This window comes from Myxine glutinosa, chromosome 5 (assembly GCF_964187855.1).
Source record: "Myxine glutinosa chromosome 5, kmMyxGlut1.1, whole genome shotgun sequence".
NCBI lineage: Eukaryota > Metazoa > Chordata > Myxini > Myxiniformes > Myxinidae > Myxine > Myxine glutinosa.
The window spans coordinates 102,849,867-102,877,204 of record NC_136265.1 but is presented as its reverse complement, the minus strand read 5'-3'; the positions used below and the strand labels follow the sequence as shown (position 1 = coordinate 102,877,204).

Below are 27,338 nucleotides of genomic sequence, written 5' to 3'. Positions count from 1 at the left end.
TCGCTCGATACGAGCCACAGTCCAGAGGGTCACCTTTCCCCTTGTATAGAGGGACAAGGGTACTCAGTTCCCAATCCACTGGAATGCGGCCTTCTTTCACCACCAGATTGCAAATCTCTGTCATTCTCTTCACACCCCAACTTCCTGCTGCCTTCAACATATCTCCCACAACTCCAGTCGGCCCTCCCGCTTTTCTACTCTTCATTGCTTTTATCGCTTCCTCAACTTCCTTCTCGGTTATCTTCTCTGCCGGTCCAAAAACTGGGTTACTCTCTATGTTGCCATCCCATTCATTCTCTGCATTCAACAGTATTTCCATATATCTCTTCCATCTTCCTTTAATTCCATCTGGGTCCACAACGATTTGTCCCACTTCATCCTTCAAGCAACTCACCCCCATCACATCACACCTCTCTTTCGCTATCTGCTTTGCAATCCTGAATACTGCTTTCTGACACTCTTCCGAATCCAAGCGCTCTCCGAACATTTTCCTACATGCCTCCTGTGCCTTTGCTACCTCTTTCTTTGCAGCCTTCTTGGCTGCCTTATAACTTTCATGCTCTGCCTTTTCTGCCCCCATACGCTTCGCCTTCTGCCACTCCTTGAACTTCTTCCTCTTCTCGTCAATCTTCTTTCCAACTTCATCATCCCACCACCATGTTTCCGAGTGCCTCGGTGGTCCTTTTGTCCATCCATATTTCTTGAGTATATAACAATAATAACAAATTTGACTTTACCTTTTCAATAGTCATGGAGGGCACTGTATATATGTGTATGTGTGTGTGTGTGTGTGTGTGTGTGTGTGTGTGTGTGTGTGTGTGTGTGTGTGTGTGTGTGTGTGTGTGTGTGTGTGTGTGTGTGTGTGTGTGTGTGTGTGTGTGTGTGTGTGTGTGTGTGTGTGTGTGTGTGTGTGTGTGTGTGTGTATATGTATATGTATATATATATATATATATATATATATATATATATACATGTATACATGTATACATATATACACTAGCAGAAGTACCCGGCATTGCCGGGAGGGGAGGGGAACGGGGGGGAACGGGAGAGGGGGTGGGAGAGAGGGAAGGGGGGGAGGGGAGGGGTGGGAGTGGGGAGGGACCCGGCAGAAGTACCCGGCATTGCCGGGCGGGGGAGGGGAGGGGAACGGGGGGGGAGGGGCGAAGAGAGGGGGAGGGGGGAGGGGGATGGGTGGAGGGGGATGGGTGGAGGGGGGAAAGGGAGGGGGAAAAGGGAGGGGGAGGGGAGAAGGGAGGGGGAGGGGAGAAGGGGAGGGGTAGGGTGGAGGGGGAGGGGGAAGGGGGAGGGAAGGGGAGGTCCAGTCAACAATGACATCGTCCTGCATATTCGCAACAGCACGAAGCGGATTTTGGAGACACACCGATCCTGTGACGTCGTCCAGTACCGGCGTTGCCGGGCGGGGGAAGGGAGACCCGTACATTCCCAACCCGTACATTCGCCCTCTCGACTCAAGCTCACTCGGACAAAAGCCTCGCACAAATTACACCATGAAGGCCCAATGGTCATGTCTATGCCACAAATCACGGGCGCACTGAATTGAAAATATATAGAACGCTCATACTCCGTGAAAAGTGAAGCCGCCGTGTCGCCATCTTGGTCAGCACGACTCGACCAACTCGCTTCACGGATCTCGTTTTGTGCGGCAATAAACTGCTCCAATCGGTTACGGAAGGGTTGTGGAAAGACGTTTCACAGCTGTTTCAAAGACATTTAATTCATATCGCACAAAATCGATACAAAACACGATCGCATAAAAGGTGAAAAAACGTGTGACGTGTGACGGGATGGAACATCACGTGATCGCTCTGAGCGAATCAGTCTGGCGGCGGGAATGGAACATCACGTGATCGCTCTGAGCGAATCAGCGTGCTGCTCTGGAACCGGCTGAGATTAGCGGGTACTTCGCTGAAATGCGCTGAGGTAAATATGAATAAAAAATATGGATCGTCAAATATATTGAGTTCGGCCATGTTCGTCCCAGGCTCAATGGCCATGTCTATGCCAAATATCAAGCACGTAAGCCTCTCCGTTTAGGAGTCTATCGGTAACATTACACACACACACACACACACACACACACACACACACACAAACTGTGTTTTATACATATATATATATATATATATATATATATATATAACTAACCTAACCCCCGCTCTAGCAGGGAAAATGGCCTTAAAATGCATGATGTTGTGTCGTTGTTGTGTGTGTATATATATATATATATATATATATATATATATATATATATATATATATATATATATATATATATATATATACATATATATTTATATATTTATATATTTATATATATATATATATATATATATATATATATATATATATATATATATATTTTTTTTTTTATTTATTTATTTATTTATATATATATAATATATATATATATATATATACAGTGGAACCTTGACTTACGAGTGCCCCAACTTACGAGTTTTTCGAGATACGAGCCGTCGCTCGGGCGGTTTATTGCTTTGAGATGCGAGCCGAGATCCGAGTTACGAGCTTTCGCCACCCGGTCACGTGGTTATCTTGCCGTGCAAGTACAGTATCTCTGTCGTATAGCGCTGCATTTTTGTTTTCGCATGTTGGTTATTTTGAGTTTACGCCGCCAGGTGGGTTCTGGTCACGTGGTTATCTTGCCGTGCAAGTACAGTATCTCTGTCGTATAGCGCTGCATTTTTGTTTTCGCATGTTGGTTATTTTGAGTTTACGCCGCCAGGTGGGTTCTGGTCACGTGGTTATCTTGCCGTGCAAGTACAGTATCTCTGTCGTATAGCGCTGCATTTTTGTTTTCGCATGTTGGTTATTTTGAGTTTGGATATAAAACACGCAATCGTCGAAAAACATGAGCGAGGTGCCGAGGAGGACGTATATAACGGCAGAGGAGAAGAGCATGCCAGGCCACAACTTGTTCAGAGTGCCGGCGATAGCTCGCCTTCTCTTTGTGGAAAACACGGTGAGATCCTTAACATCCAACAACTAATGGGACGCAAACGGGGCGCCCAGTTTAGCGGTACACACATTGATGAATCACCCTGCCTGTGATTCACCCATGACAGGTTATAGCTGGGTCGGGATTCAAACCCAGGCTGGACAGTTTAGACTTTAGAGTCAAGTGTGCGTACCTCCAGTCCAGGCCATCCTGCCAACTTGTATGCTGCATACAGGTGAAATATAAAGCACGAGATATTTTTATATATACTGTATATTTAAAAAAAAATTGGTGTGGTTTTTGGCGGGCTGGAACGGATTAATAGCATTTCAATGCATTTCAATGGGGAAATTTGATTTGAGATACGAGCAATTTGAGTTACGAGCTCGGTCACAGAACGAATTAAACTCGTAAGTCAAGGTTCCACTGTATATGGATGGCGAAAATATCGCCCCCTTTGGTGGTAACCAGTATTATATATAATCATCATCTTTGAGGGTGGTAGTGCCCACTAGTACTGATAATGGAGTGGTGGGGAGGGGAGAGAAGATTGTAATCTGTAAGTGAAGGAATTGAATGCGAGCATAGAAAATATCATGGGTATGGATGGAAGACTGCCTGGCATGGTGGTGACGAGCTCTCTTGAACTCCCACAGGGAAGAGTCATGTCAAACTCACTCTGGAGAAGTGGTACAAGCATTGGAAAACTTCCTTCTTATTTTATTGTTTTGAGGAATCTGATTTTTAATTGAATATTTTGCTTTTGGCAGATGATGGTCGCTGTACTTTGTTCACACCAACATTTAATTTACGGTTGTTTTCTTCCGTTAACTATTTTTGGTGACTCCAGACTCGGTGGTGTTATGGTTGGAGCTCTGAGTCTGGGAGGTCAGCTGTTCAAATCCAATCCTGGCCAAGTCATATCAAAGAATGAAAATGATTTACATGCTGCTTCCATGCTTTGATGCACAGCATTTTTAAAGGATAGAGCATGGACAACCAACCATAGGACAACCAACCACAACCGTGTTTCCTTGTATGCTTGTGGAGTGAGTTTACCTGTGATCAGCCAGAGATAGTTCACTGCTCTTTACCTCCTTGTACCAAAATTCCAATTCCAAAAGTTCAGCACAAAGATAATTTAATTGCTCGAATATTTTGAAATGTAATTCATAAAAACGCTTTTTCAAGTCAAATATTATTCTCCACTCGTATAAGAACTGATAAAAAATACATTTATTTGGTGTTTGGAATGATATTGTACACCGCTCCTTTCCTATGCCATCTCCAGGCATTGCAAATCGTCATTGCTGGGCACCGAAGGGGGCTCGGCAGTGACGCACGCTGAAAGAGAGTACTCAGTTTTCATTCTGGTTGTTTGTTTTCTTTCTTGTTTTCTTTCTTGGTTGTCCGGACGATATCTCAGCCATCCTTTGAGCTAGGAAGCTGAAATTTCGGCACAGTAGTGAGCAAGTGATGTGGCTATCAAGGATATTTTTGATTTATTGATTAATCATTTCATCTATTAATTATTTATTGTTTTTAATGATATATATATATGATATATATGATTTGGCTGCAAAGGATATTTTTGATTTATTAATGAATCAATTAATCGATTAATTATTTAATTATTCGATTAATGACCAAAAAATTTTTTTTTTTTAAGTTACAGATTCTGATGAAATAGTGGTAGTTTATGTGTTCTCTGACCAAATTGATTAATAATTTAATTTTTTTATGATTATTATTTATTTATTTTCATTATTAATCATTTATTTATTTTCTTTCTCATTTGGCCAATATCTCAGGCACCTTTTGAGCTGGGAAGCTAATATTTGGACATGTGACCAAGTGATGTGGCTATCAAGGATATTTTTGATTTATTGATTAATCATTTCATCTATTAATTATTTATTGATTAATCGATTAATTATTTATTGAGTAATCAATTAATTATTTAATTTTTTATAAATGACTTATTTAATTAAATTTCTAAAAGATACATCTTCGGATGAAGCACTAGTGGTTTAGTTATGCGATTAGCCAATTGATTATGAAAATATTTTGTGATAATCTTTTATTGATTTTAATTATACAATTAATCAATCAATTAGTGTACACCTCTCCCTCCCAATGCAGCCTCAATGAGCTGCACTGCGGTATTGCCGGGCGCCGGAGGCGCCCCGGCAATGCCACGCTGCAGCATATTTAATTATTTGGCATGGGGCGGTGTACTTTGAATGTATCTGTACTTGTCTTTAAATTATTTTTAGGGATGTTTCTGGAACTTACTGGGGTGTTTCCTGGCAGGTGACGCGGGTCGTTTTGTTGTGGGTCTGCAACCATTTCAGTGACTTTGAGTCAGACCCGAAGCTCATGTGCCTTTTGGAGAACTTTGAGAGTTGCCTTGGACGTGAGGTATGTCCGCACCTGTAACTGAGCCTCCACCTCCCACGCCACGGTGCACATAGTGGGCCTCTCTTTTAAAAATGCTGCCCGTTACAATCTCGGACGTTAAAGATATCCACGAGATATGTACTCTGGTGTTATTTGAGGTATGCAATACATTGAACATGTAATCCATTTGCATTTGAACATTGAACTTTCTGCGACACTTTAACCAAATGTGTAATCTTGACGTTCATGCTGATCAGGATGAAAGTGACGCCCCGTTTGATGTCCATCCGAGGGACAACATTACACACCATAATGTGTCGCTGTTCATGCGAAACACCAGGATGAGAGTTTACAGCTGTGTCAGGATTCAAACCCAGGGTAGACAGCTCGGAGGCGAGACATTTACTGTAGCATAGCAAACATTCAGGATGAACTCGGCCTTTTTTTGCAACATATGAAGGCGAGACGAGCTGCGGTTCAGATTAAACGTACCAATGATGATGAACGCAACGTGTGCTTCAGCCGTTAAAATGAAGAAAATTTGAAACCATTTCCTGATGTTCTTCGATCTTCTTTCGAATGCAGCACAAGGATGCGGGTAAGCATCACCGGCTGAGGGTGCGGCTGTGCCGCTGATGCAGCGCCCTCTGTAGGTTATTACTGGAATTTGTAATTTGTTCATAGCGCCGGCGATGGCTCGCCTATTCTTCACGAAAGACACTGTGGGATCTTTAGCGTCCACCGACTAATTCTGGCAGATGGGACGGCTCTTCGATGAATAAGTTTGACGTTCGGCCTCGAGATTGTGTCCGTATGTTGCCCTGTCATACGAGTCTTTCCCAACTCACAAATAGCATGTACTTATCTCCAAACGAAACAGGTTTAATTGTTGATTACAGATTAAATCATTCTGGAGTAAATTTTTGTAAAGCTTAAAATTATTAATTGTAAAAATAAAATAAAATTATATATGTATATATAATTTATTTATTTTTCATTTTTTTGTATACAAGATCGAGGCTCGTGTAAGAGCTAACATTAATGACAAAAAAAACAAACGGACACATAAGACGAAATAAAGGGAGCGGGAGACGAGATGGGGAGAGAGGGGGAAGCACACAAGTACAACATTTGAGAGCAAGGACATCAGGAGATCTGTGGGAGGGAGAGGGCTTGGGGGAGGAGGCGTGGGAAGGGAGGTGGGGGGTGGGAGAGGTATAAAACACATGGACACAGCGAGGACTTCCAGGAAAGAAGTTTGTATTTCAGAAAAGTGGATCTGGGGTGAATAAATGGGGGTAGAAAAGATCAAGGTTTTGGATGGGGGAAGATAGGGGATGGTGGTGAACAGCTGTTTTAAAGACCTGGAGGGAAGAGTGGGATTGAAGAGAGTGAGGGAGTTTGTTCCAGAGGCAGGAGAAATACTTCTTCATTTCCTCAGGGCAAATAGTACCATGTTGCCTATGAAAGGCACATGTCTTATAGGATGTCTTATTTAGTTTTGTTTTAGTTTTGTGTTTTGTGTTTCATGTCTTATTTAGTTGCTGCACATTCAGTTTTACAAAATGGTTACTGCCAATTTATCAGATCTACAAATGACGTAATCTACACAATGTATTGACTTCTGATAACTTGTGAATGCATGTGCGTGCACATGGGAAATACAGTTTGAAATGTGTTATTACATCTCATGTTAAATGTGACTTTAAGAGCTCAAATCCTCTCCCTCCCCGCCCCCATCCCTCCCACATCACGCACACTGCACCGGGGAATGGGTCACACACACGTGGGGGAGTGGGTCACACACACGTGGGGGAGTGGGTCACACACACGGAGCGGAGTGGGTCACACACACGGGGTGGGTCACACACACGGGGGGGGGGGGGGGAGTGGGTCACACACACGGGGGGGAGTGGGTCACACACACGGAGGGGAGTGGGTCACACACACGGGGGGGGGGGGGAGTGGGTCACACACATGGGGGGGGGGAGTGGGTCACACACACGGGGGGGGGGGGGGGGGAGTGGGTCACACACACGAGGGGGAGTGCGTCACACACACACGAGAGGGAGTGGGTCACACACACACACACACACACACGGGGGAGTGGGTGTCACACAATATATATATAGATGTTTTAATCCATTAAAAAATTCAAATTTCTTCACAATGCCAATCGTTTGACCAGTGCGGCCGTCAATGTTGTAATCAAAAATTGCAATTCTTTATCGAATCGATGTTAAAACAAAAACCGATCAAGCATTTCTGTCCAATCGAGCATCCTGGGTGGATCTTGGCTTACGTCTCAACCGTTCCCCCTCGTGTTTGAAGGTGAATTTTGTCGGGAATCCAACCGATTGGATTTAATCATTAGTATTCCATATGCAGAATGAAAATCAATATACAAAGGGTCTACAGTGTAAATCGTCATCACACGATCCTGTACGACCTCAAACAAGGAAATAAGGTCATGTGGCCCATCATTGCCGTGGTGCACTCTCGGGTTAATTTTTGCTACAGCTTTAAACCCCAATCTTCTTGATGGTTTCCTGAAGTCTAAACGCCCCGATCTTGATCAGGTGACCCAACCTGTATTGTACTTGGTCACAGCTCAAGAGGACAGCTTTGTTGCATTGTATTATCGTAATTACTTCCTTTGAAATACCCGCCGAACAAAAAACGACTCCTGCGAACAATTGACGACGCTTCCGAACCCCCGCGCATGTTTGGCGAACTTTTGGAGCCTAAAATACGAATGTTGGACTTTGCCATTTTTTCGACATTCGCATCCTTCGCGAACCGTTCGCGTGTCCCGTGAAAACCCACCTTTAGCTCTTGATTTTCACATATTTTGGTACACCGGCCGAACTTGCTTTGTTGCATTGCTATTTATTATTAATGCTCTGACTCCCTTCTCCGTAACTCTATCCATAGAAAATGATGGGGCACTTGCAGCTTCTCAACATCGCCTGCTCGACCAAGGCTCGTCTTCGGAACGTCACACTCTTGCGCTCATCGCGTGAATCGCCCCTCGAGTTTGAGCTTGCAGGGGGGAATGAGGCAATATACGTGTCGAAGCTGAAGCCGGGCAGCAAGGCCGAAGAGTGCGGCTTACAACGAGGAGATCAGGTAATGTTACTATGCTGGGCCAAACTGTACAAAATAATTTCGATGTTGCTCTTCCTCGTATATCTTTTTGGTGTTATTGCATCATAGCATAATTTTTATTTATTTGTCATTACCTCTGTCACCGAAGGTGGATGGACATTACGTTTTCACCTCTGTCTCTTTGTGTGTTTGTCTGTCTGTGAGCAGGATATCTCAAAATGTTATGGACGGATTCGGACAACATTTGGTGTACTGGTTTGGATGTGTGATGAGGAAGAATTGATTTGATTTTGGTGAAGATCCGGATCCGGATCCGATTAATTTTTTTAAGTGATTCTTCACCATTGAGAGTTCGGGCCAAAAACGAAATATATGTGACAAGAACAAGCCGATTCGATTTTGATTCAGGTCCGAATCCAGATCCGGCCTACCAGTGGGTTTCAAAATGTAAACTGTCCAGCCTGGCGGAGGTATGCGGTCTTACTGAGTGCCCTTCTAGTTTTTTGCAACAAAAAGCTTGTGAAGGCCATTTGGTCCATCATGCTGTATCAAATCCATTAACTCCCCTGTACATTTTACGGCTCTGGCTAATTATATAGTTAACACGGAGCGTTGTCATGGTCCTGAAAACAGTAGACTCTTAGATGGAGTGACACCTGCTGGCAATCAGAACACCTGCCGGCAATGTATCAGAGCAGCAGTATTGGTTCAACCCAATCATGGGGGATCGAACCAAGACTCGACAAGATAATGGCAAATGGGCGATCTTGCGTCACATGGAGCAATCTTAGTACTGTTACGGATTCGTCACTTCCGTTGTGGTGGTTTGCATCCACTGTAAATATTTCTGATTCCATGTATTATTATTGTTGTCATTTAAAGGGAATAGATATTTCTATTTTCAAAAGTTAAAAGTTAATGTTAAAAGAAACAGGAAACCAGATCGAGAGCCGGACGACGAAGAGGAAGAAGAGGGCAGGAAAAAGGGCGGAGTGAGTGAGTCGGACAAGAAAGCCGAGTCGCGCCGAGTTCTGAAGCGAACGTTGGTGAGCAAGAGTCACGAGCGAACTTTTGGGTTTCCGGGAAAGGGATTCCTGTGACCGAGTTGTCATCGCTGTGACCGATCAACCTGCGTGTCAGGTTTTGCGATCGATTCAGGAGAGAATCATCGCCGTGCTGTTGCGCCACGAGACCGGGCCGTCGGCCATTTTGACTCGCGCAGGACTTGTGCTTCGCTCGTGGTTTCGTCTCTTCTCGACCATTTTCACCGCATCCAGACGTCGATCGGGGGCGTGTGTGTGACATGGCTTTTTGAAGGTTAATTCGTCCATACCTGAGGGTGTGATCTCTCAGTCGCCTGTAGGGCGCCTTTGGATATCCCAGTCGCCTTGAGGGCGCCTTTGTACAGCTGTGGCTGTGTGACTGTATTTGCCATCCGAACGGGATTCTGGTCTCGATCGGACATCGTTCTGTCGATCGCTGGAGCGAATCAACTTTGGGCTTGAAGCTGGGAATAAGAGACATTGGGGATGTTCGTGTTTCACTCACTTGGAGCACAGTGAGTTCTATATTACCAAAACTGATGGTACCATCATAGGACATGGATTGTACTATTGAATACTATTATTGTTGTACTGTTATTCTTGTGTGATCTTAATACAATATTTGTTTGTGAGTAACAATTGGGGTGGCTTCTCCATTGATCTTTGACATACAGAATAACACATTTTTCTGCCGTGACTCCTCTCGGAGCTCGGAGGTACATCGTGACCAGGGGGTCGGGGAGGAGCACGTAACAGTATGTGTACGCATCTATATCTATATCTATATATGTATGTGTATGTGTGGGGATTGGCCTAATAGCTCCAAGGTAGGATACTAACCTTTGATACGATCTCATCTGGATTTGATTCGTGGTCAAACCATAACCTGTCATCCAGGTTTTTGTATCGATATAGCTTGCCATCCTTCGAGTGGGAGTCAACGAGCTACCCCCTCTATAATTGTCGTCTTGTGAATGTCGAAGGCTCCACGGAACCTTTTTTTTAAAACAGGTAGGCATTGTTTGCCGAGACCCCAACCAACTTCCCATTTCCTGCCACTGAATGATTGTCATGCCATGAGGGAGTAGTGCTATTGTAGTACCATGAGGGACAAATGCTAGGGACCATTGCGACCTCCCTATTGTTGGTTCGGGGTCTCACCTCATGGGTATTCTTCTGATTCGAGGATTCCCCTGGGTCGAGCTGCAGTGGATTTGTGGTTACTGAGTGAAGGAGTTTTGTTGGGCCTTCAAGTCAGTTCTGCTTGTTGCTCTAGGGATTAAACGACGGACATCACGTGGCAAGCTCGTACCGCTCCTGAAAATCGTAGTAATTATCGGGTTATTTAATAATTCTGGGGCGCTAAAGAATTTGGAGTCCTTGACTTTGGAAGACAAGGTTTATATGGGGCCTGTTAGTGGTGGCAGCTCATTCTTATGTAGCTTATGGTTGTAACCCTCACCTAATTAACGGGAGCTCGCCTTGACAATAGAGCACCCGGCAGGTGATCATGTGATGCTCATCTTTACCACGTCACCTCCAGGGAAGAATCGAGGTACTCAATATTGAGTCGCATCGTCTGGATCGCATAACACAACAGCACACCTGGAACTAACTCTAAAACTCACCAAGTACGTGAACAATCCACAGCAAACGTTTACCAAAGGTTCGGCATCTTAGACTAAATTAATCCTCATTATCCCGACGCCTTTTTAAAATACAAACATGTGGTGCGGAGTGTTGTCATCCATCGGCTCTGTCTGTCTGTCTGCCTGTGTCCGTCCGTCCGTCATGCCATCTCTTCCCGAAACGGTTGTGCAGAAATTCACCAAACTTGGTACTTGTGATCATCACGTGGCAAGAAGGTGCAAGAGCAGTATAATTTTTGCACCTGCCCCATAATATGAGGTCCAGGTGTTCACAGGAGACAAATTGGGAAATATTTAACTCAAAATTTGATTCTGCATCATTCCTGGTGGAACTTTATGCCGTCTTTCAACTTTGCTTTTGGTGGGAAGCATCGGGATTTGCGATGACGCTTCTCGCTTGTTTTGAATTTCTACTGCACAATTTGTTTTAAAAGTCTCTTCTGGCTAAACAGTTGCATCAGCTTCCGTGCATTGTGCATGAGATTAGCGGAGCTACAGCCCCCGACATCTCCGTAGGATTGTACTGCAGCCAATACCAGGAAGAGAATTTAAGTATCAATTTTACAGCCCAGTCAACCCAAGGGCGGGAACGTCCATGGGACACGTGTTTTGGGCTTTTCGGCCCTCGTCGGCATGGAGCAAGGGTTTCTCAACTGGGGTTTGGGAAATTTTCTGCACAACCGTTTAGGAGATGGACAAAATGTGCAGGACCAATTGGTAGTCGTGAGAAAACGTTACCAGTGTCCAATGAGATCAAGTGGGGCACCTTGCTTTGGACTCTTGGTGTGCCAAAGCCATGACAGTTTATTCCCATTTTGTTCAATGTAAGAGATTTGATGTCGCTTGTTCTTTAAGTTGTAACATACAACGTGGGTTGTGTGCACTCTTTCACCACACAGATAAGCCTGCATTCTCTGGGCACTCGTTAACGTACCTACTGCTTTACGTTTCCTGTTTTATTTGACGGCACTTCATTCATGTTTATCCATAATGGCTGAGATCAGTCGTCTATGCTCATAGATTTGATTTTTGCATTCTGGGAATACGTGGCATGTTCGTTTGACGATGCTCCATTGGCCCTCTTGCGGCCATCAAATTGAAATCTACCGGTCCGCGTTTTCTCCGACAGATTATTGAAGTGAACGGGAGCAGCTTTGAGAACATTTCCGTAAACAAGGCAGAGGATCTTCTGAAGAAGAGCACCCATTTATCTCTCAGCGTGAAGAACGGCCTCCTGAGTAAGCATGTTCTACCTGTGCGCACCTCGTTGGATCGCGTGTTTGTATGATTATGTTCATCCTCGTTATATGAAATGTCCACTTAAGCAAAGATATTTCTTCCAAAGCCAACAATACCGTACAAATTGCTTTTTGTTATTTTTGTTGTTTTTGTTTTTCTTGTCCGGCTGTTATTCTCAGCTTCCTACTTTTTTGAACATCCTTTTTTTTCGTTCCTGCACTTTATGTCCGTTTATCTTTTGCTATGTACATCATGTGACCCGGTGTAGGTATCAAGCAAGCCGATTCGATTTTGTTTTAGGTCCAAATCCAGATCTGGCCTATCGGTGGGATACAAAACGTAAACTTCAGCCTGGCGGAGGTATGCGTTCCACTGAGTGTCTGCCTGGTTTTCACCGTTATTTCATCAGAATTCCTCTCAAAGGCTGATTCTTATGAGTGCATAAGTAGATACTGTGCGCTTTCAGGAACGGTCGCAAAATTCGGGAGAAACGCCGACTGTTTCGGCCGACTGAAGATCACGTTACAGTTCTTTTGGCAGCCTTCCTCAAGGGTCGAAGCACCGCTTGATGAAAGCACAGAGGAAACGGTTCATTTTTCGAAGCGAGGGATGCTAATTGTTCTAGATTTCTCACACCTGGGTGCTGCGCGGGTTGAAAAGTAAAGCCATACTCTGTACCACTGTGAAACCACTTCCTCTTCTTCTTCTGCTTCATCCTCTTCTTCTTCTTCTTTAATATGCAGTACAATGCTGCTGGGTGGTGTAATTGGCTGAGGGTGCGACTGTGCTGCTGATGCAGTTCCCTCCGTAGATTAGTGCATGAATTTGAAATTTGTTCCTGGTGCCGGCAAATGCTCACCGACTCTTTGTGAAGGACACCGTGTGATCTTTTGCGCATCCACCAACTCATGCCGACAGACAGGACACCTAGTTTATCATCCATCCGAGGGGCGGCACACACATTGATGAAGCACCGTGATGATGGTATTTAGCTGAGTTAGGCCATCCTGTCAGTCCTGTGCAAGCTCAGTAAATAAAGCTAAACTCAATAAATAAATAAATAACTCAATAAACATACGTTCTTACCGTCACCCCTCCACCTATAACCTGTGCCCGACATGCCGAAGTGTGTTGAGGCACTCACAATAAACCCACTTGCTTCCTCCACCTGGGAAGCAAAACCTTCCTGACGGGAACCTGCAGTCGATCGGTAAAACCTTCAGCCAGTGTTGGGTTTTCCTGAAACAATCCACTGTGCTTGACATCGGGTTCAACCGATGTTCGACCGTTCATATCGATCACCAACCTCCAAGGCCTCGTGGTTAATTAATCAAGTCCGTCCCGAGTATGTGCTCGTCCTTTATTTCTTCACTCGTGAGGAATGCTCCAGATAAGGTCAAATAACTTAACACGGCCTTGTTTGTTGTAAAGGCCAAAGCACTCGATCTCTCCATATCCCCAACTATATCTGACGGATTTTTAAAAAGATCAATCCCTCTGTCCTGTCTGTGTGTTTGCACTTTTGCACATCAGTGTTTCTGAGGTTGAGTCTTAGGTTCTGTTTCCTGCTTCCACATTCTGGTTGTACGTCCTGCTCTACGTCCTCTCCTCTGGTCTTGCACCACAAGCTATTTATTCCATCCGTTCACCCCCCCTGTCCCAACCCCAAAACCTTCCACGTTGCATTCTTTCCTCCAGAAACCCATACCTTGATTCCCTCGAGTTCACGATTCTTACTCTCCTCCTCCATACCTTCATCCTTATTTTCTCCTCTTGGATCCGACTCTGTTTCTTGAGCTTTCCCCCTTTCGGCCTTTCGCGCTGCGACTCATCATTCATCGCCACCTCATGGTACCTCCCATGCCTACCGGTGAAGTTCTTTTTTACGGGTGACTGTAGCACCTCCATGGTCATCCGAGTACCAATTGTTAACCCAAAGGAGATATATTGTACACCGCTCCTTTCCTATGCCACCTCCAGGCATTGCAAATCGTCATTGCCGGGCACCGAAGGGGGCTCGGCAGTGACGCACGCTGAAAGAGAGTACTCAGTTTTCACTCTGGTTGTTTGTTTTCTTGGTTGTTTTCTTGCTTTCTTGTTTGTTTGTCCGGGCGATATCTCAGCCATCCTTTGAGCTAGGAAGCTGAAATTTCGGCACAGTTGTGAGCAAGTCCTTTCTCAAAAACGGTATTTTTTGTTTTTTGATTAATCAATTAATTGAGGAGTTATTTAATTATTAGCGATTAATTAAGTACTTATTTAATTAATTAAATTTCCTTTCTCTTCGTACCATTAACTCAGGCACCTTTTGAGTTAGGAAGCTGAAAAATGGACATGCCAATGACCAGGTGATTTGGCTGCAAAGGCTATTTTTGATTTATTAATTAATCAATTAATCGATTAATTATTTAATTATTCGATTAATGACAAAAAAAAATTTTTTTTGTAAGTTACAGATTCTGATGAAATGATGGTGGTTTGTGTGTTCTCTGACCGAATTGATTAATAATTTAATTTTTTTATGATTATTATTTATTTATTTTTATTATTAATTGTACACCGCTCCTTTCCTATGCCATCTCCAGGCATTGCAAATCGTCATTGCCGGGCACCGAAGGGGGCTCGGCAGTGACGCACGCTGAAAGAGAGTACTCAGTTTTCACTCTGGTTGTTTGTTTGTTTGTTTTCTTGTTTTTTGTTGTACACCGCTCCTTTCCTATGCCATCTCCAGGCATTGCAAATCGTCATTGCCGGGCACCAAAGGGGCTCAGCAGTGACGCACGCTGAAAGAGAGTACTCAGTTTTCACTCTGGTTTCTTGTTTTCTTTCTTGCTTTCTTGCTTTCTTGTTTGTTTGTCCGGACGATATCTCAGCCATCCTTTAAGCTAGGAAGCTGAAATTTCGGCACAATAGTGAGCAAGTCCTTTGTCAAAAATGGTATTTATTTATTTTGATTAATCAATAAATTTAGGAGTTATTTAATTATTAGCGATTAATTAAGTACTTATTTAATTAATCAAATTTCCTTTCTCTTCTGACCATTAACTCAGGCACCTTTTGAGTTAGGAAGCTGATATTTGGACATGCCAATGACCAGGTGATTTGGCTGCAAAGGATATTTTTGATTTATTAATTAATGAATTAATCGATTAATTATTTAATTATTCGATTAATGACAAAAAAAATTTTTTTTTTTAAGTTACAGATTCTGATGAAATAGTGGTAGTTTATGTGTTCTCTGACCAAATTGATTAATAATTTAATTTTTTTATGATTATGATTTATTTATTTTCATTATTAATCATTTATTTATTTTCTTTCTCATTTGGCCAATATCTCAGGCACCTTTTGAGCTGGGAAGCTAATATTTGGACATGAGTGACCAAGTGATGTGGCTATCAAGGATATTTTTGATTTATTGATTAATCATTTAATCGATTAATTATTTATTGATTAATCGATTAATTATTTATTGAGTAATCAATTAATTATTTAATTTTTATAAATGACTTATTTAATTAAATTTCTAAAAGATACATCTTCGGATGAAGCACTAGTGGTTTAGTTATGCGATTAGCCAATTGATTATGAAAATATTTTGTGATAATCTTTTATTGATTTTAATTATACAATTAATCAATCAATTAGTGTACACCTCTCCCTCCCAATGCAGCCTCAATGAGCTGCACTGCGGTATTGCCGGGCACCGGAGGCGCCCCGGCAATGCCGCGCTGCAGCATATTTAATTATTTGGCATGGGGCGGTGTACTTTGAATGTATCTGTACTTGTTTATATATTTTTTCTTACAGCCAAGGACGATCTTACGGCCCAGGGCTATTTACTGCCAAGGGTGATCTTACGGCCAATGGCGATCTTATGGCCAAGGGTGATCTTTTGGCCAAGGGAGAGCGATGTTACGGCCAATGGCGATCTTATGGCCAAGGGCGATCTTATGGCCAAGGGCGATCTTTTGGCCAAGGGAGAGCGATGTTACGGCCAAGGGAGAGCGATGTTACGGCCAAGGGAGAGCGATGTTAGGGCCAAGGAAGAGCGATGTTAGGGCCAAGGGAGTGCGATCTTATGGCCAAGGGCGATCTTATTGCCAAGGGTGATCTTACAGCCAAGGGAGTGCGATCTTATTGCCAAGGGGGATCTTACAGCCAAGGGAGTGCGATCTTACGGCCAAGGGCGATCTTACAGCCAAGGGCGATCTTACAGCCAAGGGCGATCTTATTGCCAAAGGCGATCTTATTGCCAAGGGCGATCTTACGGCCAAGGGCGATCTTACGGCCAAGGGCGATCTTACTGCCAAGGGCGATCTTACTGCCAAGGGCGATCTTACTGCCAAGGGCGATCTTACTGCCAAGGGCGATCTTACTGCCAAGGGCGATCTTACAGCCAAGGGCGATCTTACTGCCAAGGGCGACCTTACAGCCAAGGGCGATCTTATTGCCAAGGGCGATCTTACGGCCAAGGGCGATCTTACGGCCAAGGGCGATCTTACGGCCAAGGGCGATCTTACGGCCAAGGGCGATCTTACTGCCAAGGGCGATCTCATTGCCAAGGGCGATCTCACGGCCAAGGGCGATCTTACGGCCAAGGGTGATCTTACGGCCAAGGGCGATCTTACGGCCAAGGGCGATCTTACGGCCAAGGGCGATCTTACGGCCAAGGGCGATCTTACGGCCAAGGGCGATCTTACAGCCAAGGGCGGTCTTATTGCCATGGGCGATCTTACGGCCAAGGGCGATCTTATTGCCAAGGGCGATCTTATTGCCATGGGCGAGCTTACAGCCAAGGGCGATCTTACAGCCAAGGGCGATCTTACAGCCAAGGGCGAGCTTACAGCCAAGGGCGAGCTTACAGCCAAGGGCGAGCTTACAGCCAAGGGCGATCTTACAGCCAAGGGCGATCTTACAGCCAAGGGCGATCTTACAGCCAAGGGCGATCTTACAGCCAAGGGCGATCTTACAGCCAAGGGCGATCTTACAGCCAAGGGCGATCTTACAGCCAAGGGCGATCTTACAGCCAAGGGCGATCTTACAGCCAAGGGCGATCTTACAGCCAAGGGCGATCTTACAGCCAAGGGCGATCTTACAGCCAAGGGCGATCTTACAGCCAAGGGCGATCTTACAGCCAAGGGCGACCTTACAGCCAAGGGCGACCTTACAGCCAAGGGCGACCTTACAGCCAAGGGCGACCTTACAGCCAAGGGCGACCTTACAGCCAAGGGCGACCTTACAGCCAAGGGCGATCTTACAGCCAAGGGCGATCTTACAGTCAAGGGCGATCTTACAGCCAAGGGCGATCTTACAGCCAAGGGCGATCTTGCAGCCAAGGGCGAGCTTGCAGCCAAGGGCGATCTTGCAGCCAAGGGCGATCTTACAGCCAAGGGCGATCTTATTGCCAAGGGCGATCTTACAGCCAAGGGCGATCTTACAGCCAAGGGCGATCTTACAGCCAAGGGCGAACTTTCAGCCAAGGGCGATCTCATTGCCAAGGGCGATCTTATTGCCAAGGGCGATCTTATTGCCAAGGGCGATCTTACAGCCAAGGGCAATCCTTTAGCCAAGGGCGATCCTTCAGCCAAGGGCGATGTTACAGCCAAGGGCGATGTTACAGCCAAGGGCGATCTTACAGCCAAGGGCGATCTTACAGCCAAGGGCGATCTTACAGCCAAGGGTGATCTTACAGCCAAGGTCGATCTTACAGCCAAGGGCGATCTTACAGCCAAGGGCGATCTTACGGCATTAATCACGGGACATCGGTACTTTGAGATGAATTTCAAGGAAATATGGAAACTTTATTCTTTAAAAGGATTTTCACCTGGGAACTCTGCATTTATATATGAACGTGTGCTCATATGGCGCTCAAAATGGGCAAACCATAAAAAAATGTAAACGGCTCTCTTAAAAATGATTTTTATTTTCATTTACATGTATATATAGATGTTTTTTCGAGTAATGGATAAAATTGAATTCTGTTTTTTCTTGGAAACCTCTCGTGAAACGATTGACTCGTGCCAGTAACGCAAATGTATTTGTCACGTTTGCTCCCAGGCTACAAGACCATGTGCTACCGCCAAGAGGAATGCAACAACACGTCTCCTGTCCACAAACCACGTATCAACAGCAAGCGTTACTCGATCCCAGACCTGACCGCCGTGGAGCCGTTACCTTGCTCAGACACCGAGCGGAAGTCCAACTCCTTGACCAAGAATAAACTGTTCAAACTCATGGCCAAATCGCGCATCAACCTGCTACCTCCGAAGCCCAACAAGTACACCTGTCGCACCTTCCACACGTTTTTTTTTTTTTCACCGTGGGAATTTGTTACGATGGGATGTGGGTATTTTCAGTGTCACTGGTTTCAAGAGTAAAGTGTGCGCCAATTTCGTGAGAAAGGCAGCCAGGATGGCCTTGAGGTGCGTGCACTCAACTCTGAGCTGTCTAGCCTGGGTTTGAATCCCGACCCAGCTGTATGGTGCAAGTATGGCAAGGGGGTATGTATGGTGCAAGTATGGCAAGGGGGTAATTATGGTGCAAGTATGGCAAGGGGGTATGCATGTTGCAAGTATGGCAAAGGGGTATGTATGGTGCAAGTATGGCAAGGGGATATGTATGGTGCAAGTATGGCAAGGGGGTAATTATGGTGCAAGTATGGCAAGGGGGTATGTATGGTGCAAGTATGGCAAGGGGATATGTATGGTGCAAGTATGGCAAGGGGGTAATTATGGTCCAAGTATGGCAAGGGGGTATGTATGGTGCAAGTATGGCAAGGGGGTATGCATGTTGCAAGTATGGCAAAGGGGTATGTATGGTGCAAGTATGGCAAAGGGGTATGTATGGTGCAAGTAGCCTGTAGTTGATTCTCACTGGACTTTCGCTGCATCAAAGAGTCTTGGAAAATGGGAAACCTCACCAGACTTGCTGCTAATCCCCACCGGGATCAGTAAAGCTGTCCCTGCTGGACGCATAATGGGCCGACAAGATGGCTGCTGCACAATAATGAAATTAATTTCATAGTTACTTGTCTTTGTCAACCTACAAAAAGTGCGTTAAAAATTTCATTACATTGCATACTTATTCGTTTACTCGGCACATTATCTTTAACATTATAAAACAGTATTATATTGGAGGAAAATTGTGTTACCATCAAGTTTAACTTTTCTTTTATATTTTGAAAAAGAAACTTCTGAATAGTGGGTATTTTTTCATAACATCTAAGCTGTTTAACTAATTCCTGAGAGATGGTAACACATACTGGTCTTTGCTGCATATGTTTGTCATATAGTGATGTGACGATGACCCAAGATGACAGCATCTTGGCGATGAAACCCACAAAGCACGGGCCCATGCCGCAGCCCTCAACCGCAGGCCTTTCCTCCAGCAATCCCGACCTCGTGCAATGCCATCAATCGGTGCCTGGCTCTTCTCCTGGTAATAGGCCCAGCTTGGCCACAATTCTGCTGTGCCTTCAAACATTATTTTGGGATGTCTTTTCCTAGTCAGTGTAAGTTATGGTGTTCTTTTTTTATTTCTAGTTTTTCACTAATACGCGACTTTCAAAATGACGTATTAATGCTAAATGAGGCCTTCTGCGTATGCGCTGTGTGTGTTTGCACTGACTCGGTTCTGCTCGCCTGGCATATTTAACCTGCCGTTGCTAATGTGACATATGTGATTCAAATAATCTTTTAAACACAATTTTCAGAACTTAGACAAAAGACTGGAAATTTAAAAATGGTTAACCATCATTGTTCTGTTCCTGAATGCAAATCAAACTCGTGGAAATATCGGAAATACGAGAAATGTCCATGACAGAGAGGTGGCAGGTTCCTATCATTTCCTGTTAATACAAGCGAGCAGACAGACACACACACACACACACACACACACACACACACACACACACACACACACACACACACACGCCCTCACTCACACACACTCTCTCTCTCTGTGTCTCTCTCTCTCACGCACACTCACACACACTCTTACACACTCTTGCACACACTCATTCACTCACTCACTCTCCCGCACTCTCACTCACTCTCTCGCACTCTCACTCACTCTCTCGCACTCTCACTCACTCTCTCGCACTCTCACTCACTCTCTCTCGCACTCTCACTCACTCTCTCTCGCACTCTCACTCACTCTCTCTCGCACTCTCACTCACTCTCTCGCACTCTCACTCACTCTTTCGCACTATCACTCACTCTCTCGCACTCTCTCGCACTCTCACACTCTCTCACACTCTCTCGCACTCTCGCACTCACTATCACTCACACACACTCGGTCTTGCACACATACACACACTCTCACACACTCTTACACACTCTTGCACACACTCATTCACTCACTCACTCACTCTCTCGCACTCTCACTCACGCTCTCGCACTCTCACTCACTCTCTCGCACTCTCACTCACTCTCTCGCACTCTCACACACTCTCTCACACTCACACTCTCTCGCACTCTCGCACTCACTATCACTCACACACACTCGGTCTTGCACACATACACACACACACACACACACACACACACACACACACACACACACACACACACACACACACACACTCTCTCTCTGTCTCTCTCTCTCTCACGCACACTCTTACACACACTGATGCTTCTCCTTTTACCAATATATGCAAAAATCTATTTTAATTTATCTTATGGCCCTGGAGCGAAACAAACAACATATTTATCAAACAATATAGCCTGAGAACCCTCACAGCTCCCATAGCTCCAATATTATTATAGAATAAAGTTTGGGAGCAAATATATATGAAATGTTTGACAACATATTTGCACTACCTATTATTTCAGAGTTTGCTGACCAAGTAGTACGAGTATATCGTGCTGATCAGAGCAGTCGCTACGTGCTCATGAGTCGAGAAAGCACCGCACGTGATGTGGTAGTTGCTGCACTGCGTGAGTTCCAGTTGCAGGAACCACCTGACGGCTACTGCCTCTGTGAGGTGTCCGTTACTCCAGCGGGCCTCATCAAACAAAGTCGGTTGCCAGATTCCATGGTGCGCCTGGCAGAGAAGATCCAACTAAATGCGCGGTACGGCTGCCCGATAACGCTGCATCAGCGTGAAAGTCGTCCTGTTTCTAAAACGTGCACGCCCTTTTTTCAGAGACGCCACATGTCTGGTACATGTTAATTTTGCTAGCGGGAATAATTTTCAGCAGTTGTCTTCGTTTCAATAAAAATTTTTATCTATCATCCATATAATTATTTTCAACGTGTGGATGGTCCGCCGTTCCTCCCCACCAGGTACTACCTGAAAAATGTCCGTCAGACAGAGACTTTGTGCTCCGATGAGGACGCACAGGAACTGCAGAAGGAAGCGCAGACGTCGCTGCTGCACTTGAGCAGCGCCGAGCTGGCGGCACAGCTTTCTGTGCGGGATTTTCAGTCGTTCGCCGCCATCCCTACTACCGAGTACGTCGAAGACGTTTTTCGGTTGCCTAACGCTACCACACCCCACCTGCGGCACTTTGAGCAGTTGCTCAACCAAGAGACCTTCTGGGTGCCGTCAGCATTGCTGCGTGAAGGGAGTGCTGTGAAAAGGGCCAAGGTGGTCAAACACTTCCTTAAGGTCGCAATGTACTGCCGTGAAAACAAGAACTTCAACTCCATGTTCGCCATCATCAGGTGAGTTCCGCAGCAACACAGGGGAAATGTACTGCAGTCGCTTTTTGCAGAATGGCAGCTCAAGCGAATGTGAAAAATGCATTTTGTTATTATTATGTTTATATTTTTGGAAATGTATAACGATGCCGACTATTGACTTCCAGCATTTCCAGAACTCCATGCTTTCCAGAGAACGCTTTGCTTCTCATGGCTACACAAATGTGATATCGTTATCCACTCTCTCTAGTGGCCTGAGTCACTCTTCGGTTACACGGCTGCGGCACACGTGGGACAAGCTGCCGTCAAAGTACGAAAAGCTATTTCAGGACCTCCAAGGTCTCTTTGACCCGACGCGGAACATGGCAAAGTACCGCGCAGAGTTGAGCAGCTCTAACCTGCAGCCACCCATAATCCCGCTGTTCCCAGTCGTGAAAAAAGACCTTACATTCATCCATGAAGGTCAGCTTCGCATCTTTGTACAAACGGGCTCTGTATTAATGGAAATATGTAATTTATATATATATAATTATATATGTAATTTATATATATAATTTATATATATGTAATTTATATTATATATATATAAATTATATATATATATATATATATATAGACGGCATTTAATATGGAATATTTTTTTTTCCTTGACTTGGGTTTACTTTCTTAACTCGGTATATCAATCTGGTGAGTTTCTTTTACACTTTGGTGATTTATTTGTTGAAAGAACCATGTCACTGATTGTCTGTCGCAGCAAGAAGTCAACAACAGGATTATATCACAGGTGGCGTGGCAAAATGTACGGACAGGTGCATTTGATGATTGGCTTCACAGTCGGGTATACAAGGGTTGTTGTGTTCTGTATTAGTGGAAAACAACTGCTGCACGTCTCCAAAAGTTATTGCCGCTTCCTTTGGAGATGGTCCGTCAACTCGACAATGCTGTTTGTCATGGAGTGATGGCTTTACGAAATTACGGCATGAAACGGCGTGCTATTGCTCGGCAGTATGGCATCACTCAAGGTCAGGTGTCAAAGATCCTGAAACGAAATGCTCAGAGGGGTGTCCCTACTCCAATACCGAGGCCAGGACGTCCCCGCAGAACCACAAGGAGGGATGATCGCCAGCTGCACCGGTTAGTCCGCAATGGCCGTACCAAGTCAGCTAATCGGCTTAGGGCTGAGTGGTAGCAACTGACAAATGTGCCTGTATCCAGAAGGCTAGTCAACCAACGACTGGTTCAAGCAGGCTATCGTGCCAGGCGTCCCCTGAGAAAGCCACGCCTGACCAGACAACACCGCCAGCGCCGATTGCAGTGGGCCAGAGAGCACCGTCAATGGCAGCCAGGACACTGGAATCACGTGATCTTCAGTGACGAGTCTAGATTTCTGGTCTATCGTCAAGATGACCGCATCCGAGTGCACAGACAAGTGCATGAAGCCTACAACAAAGATTGTATAGTGCCAAGAGTCCAAGCTGGAGGTGGTGGGGTGACCGTTTGGGCTGCTTTTCATGCAGGGGACAAAACTGACGTGGTTGTTCTGAATGGAAACCTGAACCAGTTCAAGTACAGGACCATTCTGGAAGAAACATTGCTTCCATTTGCTCGTGCAGCCTTTCGAGGAAACTTTGTCTTCCAAGATGACAATGCACGGCCTCATCGTGCTCGCATGATCCAACACTTTCTTGCTGACCGTGGTGTCGAGCATATGGAGTGGCCTGCCATGTCCCCGGATATGAATCCAATAGAGAACTTATGGGCAGACTTAACGCGTCAAATCGACCACTTGGACCAGCAGCCGACCTCTGTGCATGAATTGGGGCAGGCTATTGTCACTGCATGGCAAGCGATTCCTGTCCAAACCTTGGCAAATCTCGTGAACAGCATGCCTCAACGTGTACTTGCTCTCCTGAATGCTCGTGGGGGTTACTCGAAGTACTGAACTGTAATTTTACTGTCCGTAATCCCTGTCGTAATTTAACTTTTGTTTTTGTTCAAAAAAAAATTTGGCTAATGTGCAAAATAAAGAGATACTTCTGGAAAACGTACAGAAGTTTAACACAGTACTGTCCATGAATTGAGTTCGATATCAGTTTACATCACTTTCAAGGATCAATTTATTTGTTTTGAAATGTCAAATGTGGTTTTTGTTTCTTTTAAAGGTCACATTAACAAATCTAGAATAATTTCAACATAATTCCAATGAACTTTTGGTTTTAAGACATCTTGAAAAGTAATTCACCCACACAAAAAAATATTCCATATTAAATGCCAAGTCTGTATATGTATATATATATATATATATATATATATATATATATATATATATATATATATATATATATATATATATATATATATATATATATATATATATATATATGTATATATATGTATATATATATATATATATATGTATATATATGTATATATATATATATATATATATGTATATATATGTATATATATATATATATATATATGTATATATATGTATATATATATATATATATATATATATATATATATATATATATATATATACACACACACACACACACACATACATACACACACACACACACACACACACACACACACACACACACACACACACACACACACACACACACACACACACACATATACATATATACTGAAACGCAAAAGAAACTTACCACCTTTGAAACCTTTAAATATCAACAATAACACTGCGTGTCGTAAATGTGTGAACTTATTTGTGGACAATAGTGTCCTCACTGTCAGACAAAATGGTCACGGATGGTCACTTGAACCTTCAATGGTCACTTCATAGCACAGCTGTTGAACAGCCGTTTTGACTATCAGTGATTAGCCAAGGGGTACGGGATGATTTTAATGAGCTGCACGTGATGTCTTGATATTGGCTTTAAAAAGGCCAGTGCAAAATGGGCATTTCAATCAACATGCCACGATTGTCAAGGGATCAACGGCAGCCTGAGCTACCGTGAGGTGGCACGTCGCCTTGGCTGTTCACACCAGACGATATCGGCCCTGGTGGACAGACACCCTCCACAACTCTGCAGATGACAGACCTCGATCAGGGAGGCCAAGAGTCACCACTGCAACGCAGGACAGGCAGATGATCCGAAGTCACCTGCGGGATCGATTCCGTCCAGCATCCCGCACTGCGGCAGAAACTCCGGGGCGTGCAAACCCACGGATCTCCAATGATACTGCATGAAGACGACTGCATGACTATGGTCTGACTGCCAGAAGACCATACAGAGGCCCCGTGATGACGGCTGCCCATCGCCGCAACCGACAGAGATGGTGCCAGCAGCATCAGCGGTGGACCTTGGCGCAGTGGAACGAGGTCGCTTTCAGCGATGAGTCAAGGTTCTGTGTGGACAGTCCTGATGGGCGTGAGCGTGTCTGGAGAAGAACTGGCGAGCGATATGCCGATTGTTGCGTGCGTCAAGCCAACAGGTGGGGTGGCCCAAGTGTGATGGTGTGGGCCGCCATATCAGGCCGGTACAGGACGCCACTGGTGGTTGTGGATGGGAATCTTAACGCCCAGCGGTATGTGGATAACATCCTGCGACCTCATCTGCTGCCATTCCTGCGAGACCACCCAGAACTGAGAACCTTTCAGCATGACAACGCTCGTCCCCATGCTGCTCGCTTTACCACTGCATTTCTCCAAGGCGAGAACATCAACACCATGCAGTGGCCTGTGCTCTCCCCTGACCTGAATCCCATAGAGCACCTGTGGGATGAGCTTGGGAGACGCGTAGTTGGCAGGGCCAGGACACGGGCAGAGCTGCTTCAGACATTGAGGACTGAGTGGGACAGAATCCAGCAGCAATCCATCCAAAGACTGGTACGCAGTATACGCCGACAATGCACTGCCTGTATCCAAAACAATGGTGGCAACACACGCTATTGAAAGGGGACTGACATTGCACCTATGCTGTTCTGTACTGTAGAACAAACTGATGAGATGGTGTATCTTGGTCAAAAACTTGACATGTCATCAATAAAATGCCAATGTTTCAATTAGCAATTGTTGGTTTTTATTTTGAACTGTTACAATTTTATTACATTTCAAACAAGTGGTAAGTTTCTTTTGCGTTTCAGTATATATATATATATATATATATATATATATATATATATATATATATATATATATATATATATATATATATATATATATATGGGAGCGATATATATATATATATATATATATGTATATATATATATATATATATAATATGATATATATTATATATATATATATATATATATATATATATATATATATGCATATATATATATATATATATATATATATATATATATATATATATATATGCATATATATATATATATATATATTATATATATATTATATATATAATATATATATCAGTCACTTTGCGATTTCATACCATCAGTGGTGAACCGCCATTAAGGTATCCCATCCAGCTATACTGTACCTAATGGAACGATAAGTGCCATCTGCCACATGGCACATTACCTCTGGTATCCACTCATTATATGGAATCCCCTGGATGCAGCCGGGAGCAAACCAATCCAAATATATGTGCAGTTCTCCAGCTTTCAATGAGCGCAAGTAATGACGTCACTGCCATGTACATACGCTCTGCCTGTCAAGCTCTCAAGAGAACCCTCTGACAGAGCAGAATTTTGATCTTAGTTCAGACTTCAGATACTGTCATAAGTGTATGTAAAACTCACAGTTACCGACCTGGTTTCACCCTTTTGGGGCTCATCAGGGCAACGCAGTGAGTACTGCATACACTTATGACTCTGAAAACCTTTCGGTTATATCCCAGTCACTTTGCGATTTCATACCATCAGTGGTGAACCGCCATTAAGGTATCCCATCCAGCTATGCTGTACCTTAATGGGAGCGATAAGTGCCATCTGCCACATGGCACATTACCTCTGGTATCCACTCATTATATGGAATCCCCTGGATGCAGCCGGGAGCAAAACCAATCCAAATATATGTGCAGTTCTCCAGCTTTCAATGAGCGCAAGTAATGACGTCACTTGCCATGTACATGTACATGAGTTTTACATACACTTATGACAGTATCTGAACTAAGATCAAAATTCTGCTCTGTCAGAGGGTTCTCTTGAGAGCTTGACAGGCAGAGCGTATGTACATGGCAGTGACGTCATTACTTGCGCTCATTGAAGCTGGAGAACTGCACATATATTTGGATATATATATATATATATATATATATATATATTATATA

At 44.2% G+C, this 27,338-nt stretch overlaps 1 protein-coding gene across 6 annotated transcripts in view; it reads left to right on the top strand.

Moving 5' to 3' along the window:
* The window catches only part of LOC137427306 (rap guanine nucleotide exchange factor 2), a 236,555-nt gene that overhangs the window by 161,595 nt on the left and 47,622 nt on the right, over window positions 1-27,338 (top strand). For all 6 annotated transcript variants that reach the window (XM_068116716.2, XM_078778442.1, XM_068116715.2 and 3 more), the window contains 8 exons: window positions 5,295-5,402; window positions 8,316-8,510; window positions 12,311-12,419; window positions 18,481-18,700; window positions 19,715-19,860; window positions 21,255-21,495; window positions 21,709-22,089; window positions 22,316-22,527. In XM_068116716.2, coding sequence (XP_067972817.2) covers window positions 5,295-5,402; window positions 8,316-8,510; window positions 12,311-12,419; window positions 18,481-18,700; window positions 19,715-19,860; window positions 21,255-21,495; window positions 21,709-22,089; window positions 22,316-22,527 — 1,612 coding nt within the window. The remainder of the gene's footprint in view (window positions 1-5,294; window positions 5,403-8,315; window positions 8,511-12,310; window positions 12,420-18,480; window positions 18,701-19,714; window positions 19,861-21,254; window positions 21,496-21,708; window positions 22,090-22,315; window positions 22,528-27,338) is intronic.